The sequence below is a fragment of the Trichosurus vulpecula genome, chromosome 2, assembly GCF_011100635.1.
Source record: "Trichosurus vulpecula isolate mTriVul1 chromosome 2, mTriVul1.pri, whole genome shotgun sequence".
NCBI classification, from domain to species: domain Eukaryota; kingdom Metazoa; phylum Chordata; class Mammalia; order Diprotodontia; family Phalangeridae; genus Trichosurus; species Trichosurus vulpecula.
In genome coordinates, this window is record NC_050574.1 from 458770491 (window position 1) to 458788551 (window position 18061).

At 37.8% G+C, this 18061-nt stretch overlaps 1 protein-coding gene across 1 annotated transcript in view; it reads left to right on the forward strand.

Moving 5' to 3' along the window:
* Positions 1-18061, forward strand: part of ECPAS (Ecm29 proteasome adaptor and scaffold) — a 116291-nt gene that overhangs the window by 74480 nt on the left and 23750 nt on the right. The window contains exons 21-23 of the mRNA XM_036747843.1: positions 13807-13886; positions 14542-14647; positions 17370-17417. Coding sequence (XP_036603738.1) covers positions 13807-13886; positions 14542-14647; positions 17370-17417 — 234 coding nt within the window. The remainder of the gene's footprint in view (positions 1-13806; positions 13887-14541; positions 14648-17369; positions 17418-18061) is intronic.

The window sequence follows — 18061 nt, forward strand, 5'->3', positions numbered from 1 at the left end:
CATCCAGAAAGCTGCCAACAGCACAGGTTCCTTTGATCTGCTTAACTAAGGAAAGCAAAGTGAAGGGGTTGACAAGCTCACTTTAATTCAGCATACAAATATCAGTCACTTAATTCAGGGGAAAAGGCCAGCACCCTGAACTTCAGAGCAGCATACAAACAAATTATAAACATCAACAGACAGACCCAATACAGATTCATAGTTACCAACATCTAGGTTCAGCCCGGGAGCTCAGAACAAGGGCTGGCCCAGAGTCACATGCCACCACTGCTATAAGGAGGAGCTCCAAAGAACAGACAGCCAACCCCTGGTTTTTATATCTTTTTCAGTGTCAGGGGTGAGTCACACATACAACCTAGAATCGTCACAAAGAGGCAGACTTAAACCCACATGGTCTAAAAGCCTCTGCTCTCCCAGACAGGTAAACTAGGCCCTCCCTGGAGTTAGCCCCACCTTAGTTGCCAATCCACACCCACTAAGGTTTTACACCTAATAGAAGTTTGGGCCTGGGGCATAGCACCAAGTAAAACTCAGTGAATTACTCAAAGGGAACAAAAGCCAAACTATTCAAGGGCATTTGTTGAACTAAGTGCTAAGGAGCCCATTTTTGCTTACCAACACAGATGGTAGGGCCTTTACATTATAGATTCATAGTTTTAAATTTGAGGCTTAGGGTACTGAATGCCTACTTTTTGTAGCAAACCTGAAGAAAAGTAAATGATAGCAAGTATGTTGTTCAATTTTAAGTGATATTATCTGACATTCAGTTTATTTACTAATTTAGAACAGCACTAAATGAAAAATCTTCCCTATAACAATAACATTCCTATTTTTTATAGGTTAGGATATAAGTTAAAAAATACTATTTTGACACTTTGGATCTCTAATTACATAGGTATGGGTTATTCCCTCCACATGGGGAAAAAAGGACCACCTCATCCTATATGATTCTTTTGAATTTTAAAATATCTTTTTTCTTTTTTCAAATTTAGTAGCAGGAAAAACCAGATAGATAGAGAGGAAGTTAGATAGGCAGATATAGATATAGATATAAATGGGAGAATAAAAAAAGTTTACAGTTGAAACTTCAAACTCCATAACACATACTTTCTTATACTATATTACTGTTTATGTTATGGCAACAAAAAAAAACTCTGTTGCCTTCTGTGACCTATCCTGAACTCTTTCTCTGTTAATTGTTTTTGTGGATTTTGAGACCATTATAATTCTTTTAATACATTATTGTCTTCATTGTGTATGTTTCAATTCTGTTCTTCATTCTTTATCATTTAGTATATTAAATAATCATTCACGTTTCTACTGTTCTTATCTTTTAAACAATTATTTATTAGATGTTAGCCTTTTCAGTTTGTATCAGTTCCTTATGAATTACAGATGGCAGACTTATCAGAAATATTTGTGACGCACTTTATGCCTGGCACATGGTGAGCATTTATAAATACTTTTTGAATTTAATGGTTGTACTCTAGATTCATTGAAATTATCATGATGTCTCCATGAAAAGGATATTTGGAGAACCTTTCACTTTTCTTTTCACCTTTAATATTTCCTTGATATTGAAAAAAACTTCCTGTGATCATCGGCCTCCCAATTTTACATCTCATTTAGTGTCAGTACTCAGTGAATTATTTTTAAAAGTTAACTTTCTATGTACACATGGCAAATACCAGACTTACAGGAAAAGCGATAAGAAACACACTGAGGTTAGTGTTATCCTTCTAGAAACAACTGAGGGCAGGCACCAAAACCAGTGAACCGTAAATCTACCCCGGTGAGAGAGAAGGCTGAGGTCGCTTTGCATTCTGTTCTCTGATGTGTGCCAGTCTTTAAATGAGGGAGAGTAATCAGAAAGTGATTGGCAAGGAAGTATAAGAAAAAAAGATTAAAACACCAACATTTCAAGAGGAAATAAATGCAGTAAAAATAATTCAACAGAAAGGACACTAAAACTAGAAGGATTAGTTTACTAAATCCTTAACAAGTGTTATGAAACCAAGTGAACTAATATCTAATGAAACAAAGAGTACTGTGGAATCCCAAGAGAACAAGAAATCCCTAAGTAGTTCAAAAGAAAAATGAAATCCACAAGAAGAGATATTTGGAATGAATATGTCAGAAATTAAGGCTCAATCGTGGAGGCGGGCGGAGCCAAGATGGCGACTGGAAAGCAGAGACTAGCGTGAGCTCCCTGCCGAGTCCCTCCAAAAACCTATAAAAAATGGCTCTGAACCAATTCTAGAACTGCAGAACCCACAAAACGGCAGAGGGAAGCAGGGCTCCAGCCCAGGACAGCCTGGATGGTCTCTGGGTGAGGTCTATCCCACATGGAGCTGGGAGCAGAGTGGAGCAGAGCCCAGCGTGAGCGGCACGGACCAACCAGACCAGGAGCCAGGTGGAGGGGGCCCTAGTGCCCTGAATGAGTGAGCTGCGGCAGTTACCACACGTCTCAGCCCACAAACACCAAAGACAACAGAAAAGGCTGTGGGAAAAGCTGCGGGAGTGGAAGGAGTTCCAGGTTCGACCACCGCCCCGGGGGCAGCGGAGGTGGGGCAGCTACAGAACTACAGCTGCAGTTGCTTCTGGCCCCAGGCCCACCTAGTGGGAGGAATTGAGTGGCGGATCAGAGCAGGAGTGCACAGCCTGCTAAAGATCTAAGTCCAGTCAGGGTTGGAGGTTCTTGGGGAAGGAGGAGTGCTGGTGTGGCAGAGGTGGCACCCCCCCCCCCCCCAACGTGGAATATAGAACTCTTCAGTCTACAAGCAGTCATACCCTGCTGAAAAACTCAAGGGTCAAGTTAGTTGGCTGGGAATATGGCCAGACAGCGAAAACATACCCAGATTCAGTCTCAGATTTTGCATTCTTTCTTTGGTGACAAAGAAGACCAAAACATACAGCCTAAAGAAGTCAACAAAGTGCAAGAGCCTACCACAAAAGCCTCCAAGAAAAACATGAACTGGTCTCAGGCCATGGAAGAGCTCAAAAAGGATTTGGAAAAGCAAGTTAGAGAAGTAGAGGAAAAATTGGGAAGAGAAATGAGAAGGATGCGAGAACACCATGAAAAACAAGTCAATGACTTGCTAAAGGACACCCAAAAAAATACTGAAAAATACACTGAAGATAACAACATCTTAAAAAATAGACTAACTCAAATGGCAAAAGAGCTCCAAAAAGCCAATGAGGAGAAGAATGCCTTGAAAGGCAGAATTAGCCAAATGGAAAAGGAGGTCCAAAAGACCACTGAAGAAAATACTACCTTAAAAATTAGATTGGAGCAAGTGGAAGCTAGTGACTTTATGAGAAATCAAGATATTATAAAACAGAACCAAAAGAATGAAAAAATGGAAGGCAATGTGAAATATCTCATTGGAAAAACCACTGACCTAGAAAATAGACCCAGGAGAGATATTTTAAAAATTATTGGACTACCTGAAAGCCATGATCAAAAAAAGAGCCTAGATATCATCTTTCAAGAAATTATCAAGGAGAATTGCCCTGATATTCTAGAGCCACAGGGCAAAATAGAAATTTAAAGTATCCATCGATCACCTCCTCAAATAGATCCCAAAAAAAAAATCTCCTAGGAATATTGTCGCCAAATTCCAGAGCTCCCAGATCAAGGAGAAAATATTGCAAGCAGCCAGAAAGAAACAATTTGAGTATTGTGGAAACACAATCAGAATAATCCAAGATCTAGCAGCTTCTATATTAAGAGATTGAAGGACTTGGAATATGATATTCTGGAGGTCAGTGGAGCTAGGATTAAAACCTAGAATCATCTACCCAGCAAAACTGAGTATCATGTTCCAAGGCAAAATATGGATTTTCAATAAGATAGACGACTTTCAAGCTTTCTCAGTGAAAAGACCAGAGCTGAATAGAAAATTTGACTTTCAAACACAAGAATCAAGAGAAGCATGAAAAGGTAATCAAGAAAAAGAACAAGAAAAAGAAATTGCAAGGGACTTACTAAAGTTGAACTGTTTTGTTTACATTCCTACATGGAAAGATGACGTGTATGATTCATGAGACCTCAGTATTAGGGTAGCTGAAAGGAATATGCATATATATATGTTTATGTATGTGTATATACATATATATATATATATATATACATATATATATATAGAGAGAGAGAGAGAGAGAGAGAGAGAGGACACAGGGTGAGTTAAAGATGAAGGGAAGATATCTAAAAGAAATAAAGTCAAATTAAGGGATGAGAGAGGAATATATTGAGAGAGGGAGATAGAGAGAGATAGAATGGGGTGGATTATCTCGCATAAAGGTGGCAAGAGGAAGCAGTTCTGTGGGAGGAGGGGAGAGGGCAGGTGAGGGGGGAATGAGTGAATCTTGCTCTCATCAAATTTGGCCTGAGGAGGGAATACCATACATACTCAGTTGGGTGTCTTACCCCACAGGAAAGAAGAGTGAAGAAGATAAAAAAGGGGGAGGGGGGATGAGGGAGGGGAGGGCAGATGGGGGTGGAGGTAATCAAAAACAAACACTTTTGAAAGGGGACAGGGTCAAGGGAGAAAATTCAGTCAAAGGGAATGCGTAGGGAAGGAGCAAAATATAGTTTTTCACAACATGAATATTGTGGAAGGGTTCTACGTAATGATACACATGTGGCCTATGTTGAATTGCTTGACTTCTTAGGGAGGGTGGCTGGGAAGGGAAGAGGGGAGAGAATTTGGAACTCAAAGTTTTAAAAACAGATTTTCAAAAACAAAAAAAACAAGTTTTTTCCTGCAACTAGAAAATAAGATACATAGGCAATGGGGCATAGAAATTTATCTTGCCCTACAAGAAAGGAAGGGAAAAGGGGATGGGAGGGGAGTGGGGTGACAGAAGGGAGGGCTGACTGGGGAACAGGGCAACCAGAATATACGCCATCTTGGAGTGGGGGGGAGGGCAGAAATGGGGAGAAAATTTGTAATTCAAACTCCTGTGAAAATCAGTGCTGAAAATTAAATATGTTAAATAAATAAATTTAAAATTAAAAAAAAGAAGTTAAGGCTCTTAATGTAGTTTTTAAAATACTCAAGAGATTAGGAAAAAGTGAATCTACAGTGGAGTTTCTGCAAAGAAGCAAGAAAGACATTAACAAATTTGCAATACAAAAGTACTTGAGTGGGAAAAAATCTGGTGAAAGAGAAGTAAAAGGCAATAACATTTTTTAAAAAAACACATAATCTCTATGCAAGCCAAAGCTATTGCCCTTGAACACAGGATGCACAGAGACAGCTTTAGAGAACATAGGTCTCCCAGAAGAATGGGAAAAATAAGAAGTCCTGAACACTACAATGCAGAAAATAATATAAGAAAATTTCCCAGAACTTTTGAATACAGAATACAAAGCAAATACTGAAAAAAATATATAGATCACCTGCCAGAAAAAGCCCTATTGTTCAGACTGTGAGATATATAGTGGTTAAATTTAACAATTCTAGTGACAAAGAATGTAAAAGTAAAGAAAGGTAAATTTGAATAATACACATTTATTCTCTACCCACTAGTTGCACAAAGCAAAGAAGCTCAAACTACAACCAGAAATGACGTACCTTGCAAACTAGTTGTCAAAAAAAGATGTATATGCAACTTGTAGAAGTAAAAAAAAAAAGACACGAACAAAATATTCAATATGCAAACATCAACAAATATAAACAAAAAGGAAAAAGGGTAAATAAGTAGAAAATGTAGAAAAGATTACTTTAAAAAAATACAAAACTGACCTTCAAGATGAAAAAGTACACAAGGGAATAAATCTGTAAATGGAATTTAAAAGGAAAAGAGAAGTGAAAGTGGAAGAATAGAACTGGAGCACCATGGAATGAAGCCCAGAAACCTCCTTAGAGACGGCTTGAGTTATTTAGTGGGCCAAGATTACAGATTAGGTGGGTGCATAAAAGGGGAGAACTTAGTTGATAATAAACACCTGTCAAGCGCATGGGTGCACTAAAACAAAGGCTTTAGTCTCTACACAAAAAAGGGCTGCAGAAGCATAGAAGAAATGGCAGAGGTAGAAGTATTAAAATCAGTGTAAGAGAAAAAGGGGGTCCCTTTGAAAGGTATTCCCATAGTGAAGCAATCTGTGCCTCTGGTGGGACATAGGGATTTCATGTTGTTTTAATTTGGGAGAAGTTGATTCATTGGAAGACCATGTTTCTCAGAGAGGAACGTGCCTTGTGGAGAACATTCTGGCCCAAGAGAAGAAGGAGTAAGACATATGCGTTCCTAAGGGCAGCTGGTACCCAGAATAGTGGGAAGGTTCATTGTCACAGAGATAAGCTGTCACAGCCAATGAGAACAGAACAGTCATGAGGAGAATCTAATGTGTTGGAATTTGGACATAGAGTTATTTCTACCATAGGACACTGCTTCCTTCCACATTACTTCCCTCACAGATTGATGTTTCTGAGAGTGATAAATGACAGAAACCCCGCCCCTCCCAACATGGGAAAAGATCTATATTTTAAAAAATAATAATATAGAAATTGGTTAAAAATTGAGCTGTAGTCAGGTACTTCAGAGAATAAACAAATTATAGAGCAGCAGAACTCACCTGAAAGCCATGATCAAAAAAAGAGCATTAGACATCATCTTTCAAGACACTATCAGGGAAAACTGCCCTGATATTGCAGAACCAGAGGGGAAAATAGGTATTGAAAGAATCTACCAATCACCTCATGAAAGAGATCCCAAAAGGAAAGCTCCTAGGAATATTGTAGCCAAATTCCAGAGTTCCCATGTCAAGGAGAAAATATTGCAGGCAGTCAGAAAGAAACCATTCAAGTATTGTAGAAACAATCAGGATAACTCAAGATTTGGTACCTTCTACATTAAGAGATCCAAGGGGTGGAATATAATATTCCAGAGGTCATTCCAGAGGATTAAAACCAAGAATCAAAGATGATGGCTGGAAAGTAGGGACTTGCTTAAGCTCTCCCCCAAATCCCTCTAAACACCTGTAAAAAATGACTCTGAACAAATACTAGAGCTGTGGAACCCACAAAATAGCAGAGGGAAACAGGTCTCCAGCCCAGGAGAGGCCGGATGGTTGCTGGGAAGGGTCTATCGCACTGTGCTGAGAGCAGGGGGCAGCCCAGCATGGGTCGCACCGGGACAGACCAGACCTGGAATCAGCCAGCTGGAACAGGTCTTGGGGCCATGAAACAGTGAGCTGTGGCAGTTACCAGACTTCTCAACCCACAAACGCCAAAGAGCAGGTTAGGGGGAAAATGCGGGATCGAGTTCAGAGCTGTCCGGCCGCCAGTTCTGGGGGTGGCAGAGGTGGCCCCATGGTGGCAGCAGCAGGAAGTTCCTGAGGCTGCTTCCAGAACTCCAGCATCAGCTGCTTCCCAAGTTCCTGGCTCACACACTGAGAGGAATTTAGCAGCGGAACAGAGCAGGAGTGCAAGGAGTACTTTGTGGGCACAAAGGCAGATTCTCTTGCTGTGCCCTGCTTGGATTTGGATCGAGGTCCTGGTTGGTGGTTCTTAGGGGAGGAGGAGCACTGCTGTGACAGAGCCTGCAGTGACGGTGGAGTAGAAGTAACTCTGAAAAGAGCAGTGCTTGGACCTAAAGCTTGGGACAAAGTACTCTGTACTCTACAAGCAGTCATATCCTGACAAAAAGCTCAAGGGTCAAGTGGTTGACTGGGAACATGAACGGGCAGTAAAAATGAACTCAGACTCAAACACAAATTCTAGATTCCTTTTTTGGTGACAAAGAAGACCAAAACATACAGCCAGAAGAAGTCAACAAAGTCAAAGAGCCTACATTAAAAGCCTCCAAGAAAAATATGAATTGGTTTCAGGTCATGGAAGAGTTCAAGAAGGATTTGGAAAAGCAAGTAAGAGAAATAGAGGAAAAATTGGAAAGAGAAATGAGAGCGATGCGAGAAACCATGAAAAACAAGTCAATGACTTGCTAAAGGAGACCCCCCCCCCCAAAATCCTGAAGAAAATAACACCTTAAAGAATAGACTAACCCAAATGGCAAAAGAGCTCCAAAAAGCCAATGAGGAGAAAAATGCCTTGTAAAAGGCAGAATTAACTAAATGGAAAAGGAGATCCAAAAGACCGCTGAAGAAAATACCACCTTAAAAATGAGATTGGAGCAAGTGGAAGCTAGTGACTTTATGAGAAACCAAGATATTATAAAACAGAACCAAAAGAATGAAAAAATGGAAGACAGTGTCAAGTATTTCATTAGAAAAACCAGTGACCTGGAGAATAGATCCAGGAGAGGGGATTTAAAAATTATTGGACTTCCTGAAAGCCATGATCAAAAAAAGAGCCTAGATATCATCTTTCAAGAAATTATCAAGGAGAACTGCCCTGATATTCTAGAGCCACAGGGCAAAATAGAAATTGAAAGAATCCACAAATCACCTCCTCAAAAACCTCCCAAAAAGAAAACTCCTAGAAATATTGTCGCCAAATTCCAGAGCTCCCAGATCAAGGAGAAAATACTGCAAGAAAGAAACGATTTGAGTATTGTGGAAACACAATCAGAATAATACAAGATCTAGCAGCTTCTACATTAAGGGATTGAAGGGTTTGGCATACAGTATTCCAGAGGTCAATGGAGCTAGGATTAAAACCAAGAATCACCTACCCAGCAAAATTGAGTATCATGCTCCAAGGCAAAATATGGATTTTCAATAAAATAGAGGACTTTCAAGCTTTCTCAGTGAAAAGACCAGAGCTGAATAGAAAATTTGACTTTGAAATACAAGAATCAAGAGAAGCATGAAAAGGTAAACAAGAAAGAGAATTCATAAGGGACTTACTAATGTTGAACTGTTATGTTTACATTCCTGCATCGAAAGATGATGCGTGTAATTCATGAGACCTTTCTCAGTATTAGGGGAGTTGAAGGGAATAGCACAGTGTGAGTCAAATATGAAGGGATGATATCTAAAAAAATGAAATAAATTTAAGGGGTGAGAGAGGAATATATTGAGAGAGGGAGAAAGAGAGATAGAATGGGTTAAGTTATCTCACATAAAAGTGGCAAGAAAAAGCAATTCATTGGAAGGGAAGAGGGGGCAGGTGAGGGGGAATAAGTGAATCATACTCTCATGGGATCTGACTTGAGGAGGGAATAACATACACACTCAATTGGGTCTCTTACTCCACAGGAAAGTAAGGGGAAGGGCATAAAAAAGAGGGGGGATGATAGAAGGGAGGGCAGACATGGGGGGGAGGTAATCAAAAGCAAACACATTTGAAAAGGGACAGGATCAAGGGAGAAAATTGAATAAAGGGAGACAGGAGAGGATGGAAGGAAATAGAGTTAGCCTTTCACAACATGAGTATTGTGGAAGTGTTTTACATAATGATACATGTGCGATCTGTGTTGAATTGCTTGCCTTCCTGGGGAGGGTGGGTGGGAAGGGAAAAGGGGAGAGATTTTGTAACTCAAAGTTTCAAAAGCAGATGCTTAAAAAAATTTTAAAAAGTTGTTTTTTACATGCAGCTGGGAAACAAGATATATAGGGAATGAGGCATAGAAATCTTTTCCTGCCCTACAAGAAAGTAAGGGGAAAGGGGATGGGCGGGGGGAGTGAGGTGAAAGAGGGGAGGGCTGACTGGGGAACAAGGCAATCAGAATAAATGCCATCTTGGAATGAGGGTAAGGGTAGAAATGGGGAGAAAATTTGTAACTCAAAATCTTGTGGAAATCGGTGTTGAAAACTGAAATATTAAAAAAAAAAAACAAGAATCACTCAGCAAAATTGAGGATAATACTTCAGGGGGGGAAATGGACATTCAGTGAAATAGAGGACTTTCAAGCATTCTTGATGAAAAGACCAGAGCTGAACAGAAAATCTGACTTTCAAATACAAGAATCAAGACAAGCATGAAGAAGTAAACAGGAAAGAGAAATCATAAGAGACTCGTTAAAGTTGAACTGTTTACATTCCTGCATGGAAAGATGATATTTGTAACTTGTGAGACCTTTCTCAGTATTAGGTTTATTGGAGGGTGTGTGTGTGTGTGTTTGTGTGTGTATGTATGTAGACAGAGGGCACAGGGTGAGTTGAATATGACAGGATGATATCTAGAAAATAAAATTAAGGTGTAAGAGAGAGGAATGTACTGGGAGAAGGAGAAGGAGAGGTAGAATGCTGTAAATTATCTCACATAAAAGAAGCAAGGAAAAGCTTTTTCAATGGAGGGGAAGAGGAGGAGTGGTGAGAGGGAATGAATGAACTTTAATCAGATTTGCCTTAAGGAGGGAATAAAATACACTCAATTGGGTATGAAAATCTGTCTTACCCTGCCGGAAAGTAGGGGAGAAGAGGGGGGGAGGTGTTAGAAGGGAGGGCAAATGTTAGGAGGAGGTAATCAGAAGTAAACACTTTTGAGAAGGGACAGGGTCAAAGAAGAGAACAGAATAAATGGGGTGGGATAGGATGGAGGGAAATATCGTTAGTCTTTTACAACATGACTGTTATGGAAATGTTTTGCATGACTACGCATGTATAACCTATATCAAATTGCTTGCCTTCTCAACGAGGGTGGGTGGGGAACTAGAAAGGGACAGAATGTGGAACTCAAAGTTTTAAAAACAGATGTTCAGAATTTTTTTTGCATGCAATCAGGAAATAAGATATACAGGCAATGGGGTATAAAAATCCATCTTGCCCTACGTGAAAATAGAAAGGAAGGGAATTTGGTGGTGGGGAGTGAGCAAGGTGATAGAATGGAGGGCAGATTGGGGGAAGGACAATCAGAATCCATGCTGTCTTGCAGTGGGGGGAGGGGAGAAATGGGGAGAAAATTTGAAACTCAAAATCTTATGGAAGTGAATGTTGAAAACTATAAATTAATCAGAAGGAAAATAAAAATGCGTACTCAGATTGGAAAAAAAATGAAATATGAAAGACTATTAAAAAGAAACAATTAGCCATAAGGACAAAGTTATCACTAAAAAGAGATTCTTAAAAAATAACTTTCAGAAAAGCAATCCTAGAGATGAAAATTGAGAAAACCTTAAACCTAACACAACTTTAAATGTGGGCTAAACAAGCCAATAAAATGAAAGAAAAAGTAACAGACCATGAACTACTACTTTTTACAAGGAAAAGCAAAAGCAAAGACATACATAGATTCAAAATCAGAGGCTCCAACAGAGTGTACTAGGAAAATGAATTTAAAAAGCAGGTCGAACCCTAGGCATTCTAGTATCAATATATGCAAACACATAATCAAGTATATGTCAAGTATCATAGGGTCTAAATTGCAAAAAGATACAGTAATAGTAAGAGACTTCAACATCCTTTAGTGCCAGGCAAATCTAATGGAGCTATAAATAAAAGGGAAAATTGAGAATTCAGCAAACTGTTGGGAGAATTTATAGTGATAAGACTTAGGGAATCTTTTGAATATGATCACTAGGGAATGTGTATACAGTCTCTCAGTGCGGTGTGGCTCTTTCATGAAGATATGCCATGTTTAGGGAATAGGAATGTTGCCAATAATTATAAAAAATCATAAACACTAAACACATTCTTTCTAGACTATATCACAATAAAAGGAGTACTCAGTCCAGAGAGCAAAAGCAAAACCAGATCTAATTAAAACTTAACACTGGAATCCTGACAGTTAATGGGTTAAATATCAAATCATAGAAACAATAACAAGTCATAACAAACAATAACATCATACGCTAATAATATAAGAAAGAATTTAAAGGCATAATGATAGTCAAAATGAGACAAAATTATTCCTATTAGCTAAAGACTGATTTACTTAGATAATACTATCAGATAAACAGAAAAGCTAATTAATATAGTTGCAATAAAATTTTAGGTTCTAAAGTAAACCCATAAAAGTAAACAGCATTTTAACATAACAACAAAATCCAAGAGGCAGCAATAAAAAGAAAATCCCATAAAGACTAACTACAAAAGTTGTAAGATGTCTGGAAGTCAGTCTGTTAAAATCCAGCAAAAAACTTCAATAACCAGAAAAATAATTAAGTCTTCATGGCTGGGCTATGCCAATATAATAAAAATTAAAATACTGCTAGAATTAATCCCATAACCAATTAGATTGCTAAAGGAATAAGTACTTTACAAGGGTAACCAAATTCATTTGGAGGAACAAAAGATCTACAAAAATAAAAGGAAATAACTAAAGTGTTCCTAACTACAAGAAGTAATGCTCTAATAAATGGATAATAAGAGAGATTAAAATAAAAACAGTTGGCTTTCACCATACACCCAGCAATTGTCAAAGATGACAAAATATGGGAACAGTCCTTTCTGGAGAGGTTGTGAAAAGACAAGCTCTTTAGCGTGTTGTTAGTAGAGCTGTGAATTGGTCCAACCGTTCTGAAAAGCCTTTTACATACATACACATACTAGCTATTGTCCATAGGTACAGATTGTATTGTCCCTAAGGATAAATAGCATAAGAGTCTGTGAGGTGCTTTACTAAAGTGTACAGTGTGTAAAGCATTCCTGTACACGCAAACCAAGTTTACCCTGGCAAAAAAATGAAATTGGTCTGTTTTTGATGAAGCTATAGTGACTCTTAGAATCACTATTTCCTTTTATGAATGTTCATTAATAATCTTTGATGTAATATGTTCTAGATTTTTGTCAGCTTTACTGGCCTGGAGAATTTAAGTTCCCCTGTCTTCTCTCTTTTTGAAAATAAGTACATTTGCATTTGTCCCATCCTGTGGCAGCAGTCCCATTCTCCCCAGTCTTTCATTAATCGTTGACTGTAGTTCTGTAATCACAACTGCCAGTTTTCATGGCCTGGGACGTGTTTTGTCTGGATCTACTGACTGATTTGAATTCGTTAAATTAAAATTCATTAAATCTATTAATTCAAATTAAATATGTATCTTTTGCCATCTCACTTATCTTGGGTTTCTGCTCCTTGTTAGCTATTTTACTCTATCTTTCTTGAAGATCATTCTCATTGGTAGAGATACAAAAGCAAAGTGGGAATTCAATAATTTTTTCCCTCTCATTATTCCATTTACTCTGAGCAACTGTCTTGTTCTTGTCTCCAACAGAGTTTAAAAAAAAAATACGACCAATTTTTTGTTCCCTTTGCAGTCATTACCATTTTTAGTTCCCTCTGATCTCTGGTGTATAAGATTCTTTTCATAAGCCTGTATCACTCATTTGAATTTGTATCGTTACCCACCCTTGCTTTCATCTTTATGCTGGTTCTTTAAAAATGTCTTAAGTTGGTTGATGAGTTCCAGCGTCTCCACGTTTGACTCTAGACAGCACCCGCTTTTGTCTCATGTATAATTTGTATTCATGTCAGAATTTCATTCCTAAGAAACTCTTTTCTACCTTGGGTCAGCTTGCCCTGTAGAATTTTATCAACTGTTTTTGTTCTTGAGTTGTTTCAATTGTGTCTGGTTCTTCATGACCCTGTTTAGGGTTTACTTGGCAGAAATACTGGAGAGGTTTGCCCTTCTCCAGCTCATTTTACAGATGAGGAAACTGATGCAAAGAGAGTTAAGTGAGCTGCCCAGGGTTACACAGCCAGTAAGTGTCTGAGGCCAGATTTGAACCCAGGAAGAGGAGTCTCCCTGACTCTAGCCTAGCCCTCTTATCTTCTTTAACACCTTGCTGCCCTGTCATTTGCTGTAAGTCTATCCAAGAGAGAGTTTATATGATTTCCCATAATCTAGGATTATTTTACATGTCAGTAACATAATAATGGTGCTTGGCAACATATAAAGAAGGTTGAAATTTTATTTGCTACTGTCTCACTTTTGTCTTTATTTTAACTTTTTTTCTGTCAGGTGGATAAATATTTGAAAGAAATTCTTCAAGATCTAATTAACAGCCTAACTAGCACTATGTGGCGAATTCGAGAATCCAGGTATTATGTTTTTAAAATAAGATTGGTTACAGACAATTCAGAAAATGTTAAGTCTTTTGCACTAAAGGAATAAAATTAGAATAAAATATATAATCCTGTGTATTTGGTTGAGACAGTCAGGAAATAACTTTTTCTTAAAAGTCATGCATCATTTATGTAAATGGATCAAATGAATCAAAAAATCATGAATTTGTTCTTCACCTAGAAACTGAATCATGCCTGAGATCTGCAGTAGCAAGCTAATGTGCTTGGTTTTCTATGGAGGCATGAATATGTTAATTGTCATCATAAATGACATTTTAGGTTAGTCTAGACCATAGGCGAGGAACTTGTGGCGTCAAGGCCACATGTGGGCCCTTAGGCCCTCAAGCATGGCCCTTTGAATGAATCCAGATTTCACAGAACAGATCCCCTTAATAGAAGGATTTGCTCTATAAAACTTGGACTCAGTCAAAAGGCTGTAACCAAGGACCTAGAAGGCCACATGTGGACTCAAGGCCTGAGATTCCCCACTCCTCGTCTAGACAAGGGATCTCAGTAGGGAAAATAGATATGTATCCCTTTTCAGAATGGGGAGATTTTGTCCTTATTTTCCTGTGTAGGCTAATAAAGTTGCTTATCTATTTGGATTACATATTTGAATCTTTGTTTGCAGCTGTTTAGCTTTGAATGACTTACTAAGAGGAAGACCATTAGATGATATCATTGATAAACTTCCAGAAATATGGGAAACACTCTTTAGAGTACAAGATGATATTAAGGTACTTGGGTTTATATTAAAATACACTTAAATTGATTTCATAGAGAATTTTAAACTTAAAAAATGTAGGATCATTATCATTTAAGAAATAGATACTGTGGTGGAAATGTGTGTTTTCTAATATGCCTTCTATGGAGTAGTCAGTTTTGTAATTTCCCAAGATCCTTGCAGCCCTATAGTCTTTGAAACCTATCAGTACTACAGATGTGTTTATCTAATCTTAAAAATTTGGTCACTATGTACACTAGGTCAATATAGAAGAGATCCTGTGTAATAGGATTGACTATGTAATAGGGTTAACTCATGAGATATATGCAGAACATGTTGAGATAAATTCCAAATGAACGCTATTATGATAAGATCAATTCCATCCATATGCCTTTGATAAGACACATGAATTACAGATATTATGAGCCACTCTAGAAAGTAGATACTTCCAGATTTGCCTGTAATATAGAACTTTGTCAGTGTAACAAATATATTGATTATCTAATATGTATATTTCAGGATTAAAAGCTGATTAAGTCTCCGCTTTATAAAAATACAGAAGGAATATTCAATCTAATTGTGATAGGGGGGTTAAAATAATGTAACTTAACTCCGATACAAAGCAGAGGGCCGTTAGGTAGTACAGTGGACATACATAACATCATCCCTGGAGTCAGGATGACCCGAGTTTAATTCCAGCCTCAGAAATTTACTATTTGTGTGACCCTGGGCAAGTAACTTAACTTTGTATGCTCGAAGTGGCAAACTCCTTGCATATCTTTGCCAAGAAAACCCCAAAAGAGGTCACATAGAGTTGAATATGACAAACGACTCAACAATACAAAGCAGACTATTCTAGCCATGAGAAGAGAACAGACAAAATGCTTTGGGGATTCAGAGGAATACGAAGTATATCTAATTGTCCGAAATCAAATTCTTGGAGGAAGTGGCCTTTGGGTTTTCCCTTTAAGGATAGGTAGGATTTTGACAAGGTCAGGGAATCTGAAATTGTAGAGACAATATAATCAAACATGGAGGTGGGAAGCAGTGGATTGTGTGTATTTTGAGGGAGTAATGAAAAGAATACAGACTTGTTTGACAGGGGAGTTGCAAGAGATAAGGCTGAAAAAAAAATGGGTTTGGACCCTATTGGAGAGGCCTTGAGTGGGCCGAGGAATTAGAAGTTTATTGTTTAGATAATGGAGAGCGATTGAACAGAGTAATGAAACCAGAGCTGGGCAAAAGTATGTTGAAGACAAGTTAGGAAGCTGTTGAAATATAGGTAAGAGATAAGGAGGGTCTGAATTGAGATTGATAACCGTGGTAATTTTAAAGCGAAGAAGGATGGAACGTTGCAGATGTAGAACCTTTAGGACTTGATAATCAATTAGATGAGAAGGGCAAGAGAAATGAAGGAGTCATAGATGTCTTAGAATTCAAGCCTAGGTGACTAGAGCAATGAGGTTAGAAGCAAGGGAAACAGTGTGAGGACTGTGTTGGCATAACATTGAGGGGGGCTTGTCAGGCAGGTAGTTGGGAGAACTGATCTTAGGAAAGACTTAGCTTGAACTGATTTAGAAATATTCCCACCTAGTCATTGAAGCTATGGCAGTGCTTAAGATGGCAAAAGGAAGCAGCATCACAACAGCACTTGCACTTTAGAACTCAGAACAGGAAGAGCTCGTGAGGCTGTATGCCAAAATGATGCATAGGGTGGCAGAAACTGAGGAGAGGGCCAGCCTACAGGCACTGAGTCAGTACTTGCTGTGTGCCAGGTGTCCCGATATGAGGAAGAGAACTTGTTTTGGATGAGGATTGAAAATAAGAGGCAAGATATGGCAAATAAGAGTTCAACAGTTATCTTAGTAATTTAAAGGATGGAGTATTGAGTGATGGTAAGTAGAGGTCGCAATTACAGACTATACTTTGAATCAGTTTGGCAGTGAAAATAAAGGAGAAATTCTATCTGGAAAGGTCTGTCTGGTCAAAGAGAAGGTTCTTTTTTTTTTTTTTAAAGATACAGGAGTCAGGGATAAAATCAGATGCAGGCAGCAACTTAGATAGTGTAGAAAAAAGAAAGGTGGTGATTAATGGTGAAAGAACCTAGAGGAGGCAGGAGGGGTTATGGTAGTATTCTTGAGTCAAACTGGAGGATTAAACCTTTGCAAGGAAATAGGAAAATTCTTTTTTAGGGACAGAAGTGAAGGGAGTAGGATAATATAGAGGGATTTTTTTAATTGAGTGGAGAAGTGGAAATAAAGCTCTCACATGACTTTAATTTTCTCATTAAAATAGGATAAAGTAATCTATAGATTAGGGGTGGGATATGGTGTTGTACTAGGGTTTGTGGGATTGAGAGGAAAGTGGAAAAGGTCTGAAATAATGGCTATGAAAATTCAATAAGTCATTTGATAAACTAGTTGCATAGATATGTTCATACTCATTTTATAGTACATTTAGTACATGTAGTACATTTAATTTCATGTTCTATTAAAAAATAGATGAATTATATTTAATAATGTAAAAATCTGAGTCTACAACACATTTTCTGAAACATACTGGAAACAAAAGTCTGTGACTTTCTTCTCGTAGTGTTTCTGTATAAGCACTATTTTTTAATGAAAATTTAAATTCACACAGACCATAATTTGGGGAAAGATATATGCATTACAGTATTAAGTCCAAATAAACATTCCTCATCTGACTCATACATGATGTCAACCTTTTCTTTTTAGGAATCTGTACGAAAAGCAGCAGAACTAGCTTTGAAAACTTTAAGCAAGGTGAAAACTCTTATTTTATTGATACATTTGGGTATATATGTAATAGAGAAAAATAAGAATCTTTTGTCCCATACGACTATTTTGATAGAAAGCTGTTTATTTGGTGTTTTTATTTGATATTTGTCATTGACTTAATTATGAGAAAGGTGTTACAACATTCAAATATATATGTGCATATGTGTATATATATTTTCATATAACAACACCTGAAATCTAATAATCCATAGTTTAAAAATCTCACCTTGGGATAAATAATGAGCTATCTTGGTACATTTAAATTTATTTTTAAAATTAGATATTTACTCAACTTTGAAGAATACATCTGTTGCTTAAATCAAGGAGCAGCTTTCTCCTTGTCATTTCTTAATGACATTTAGACCCAGAACTCTCCGTCATGTTGTCTCACATTTGAAACAAATATGATAATGCAATTTCCCTAACTCTAATTTGAGCTTGCTTTTCTTACGCTAGTCATTACAGGAGATGCTTTAAAAGCATTTCTTAATGTGGCCTGTTTTAATGAAGGGATTAAACTTTCTTAGTAAATGTCCCTTGTAGACCTTTGGAACATAAGTTTGTTTGACTCTGTTTTGATTTGATTCTACATTTTTTGAAATGCTTGTTTTAAAGGCTTTTGTAACCTC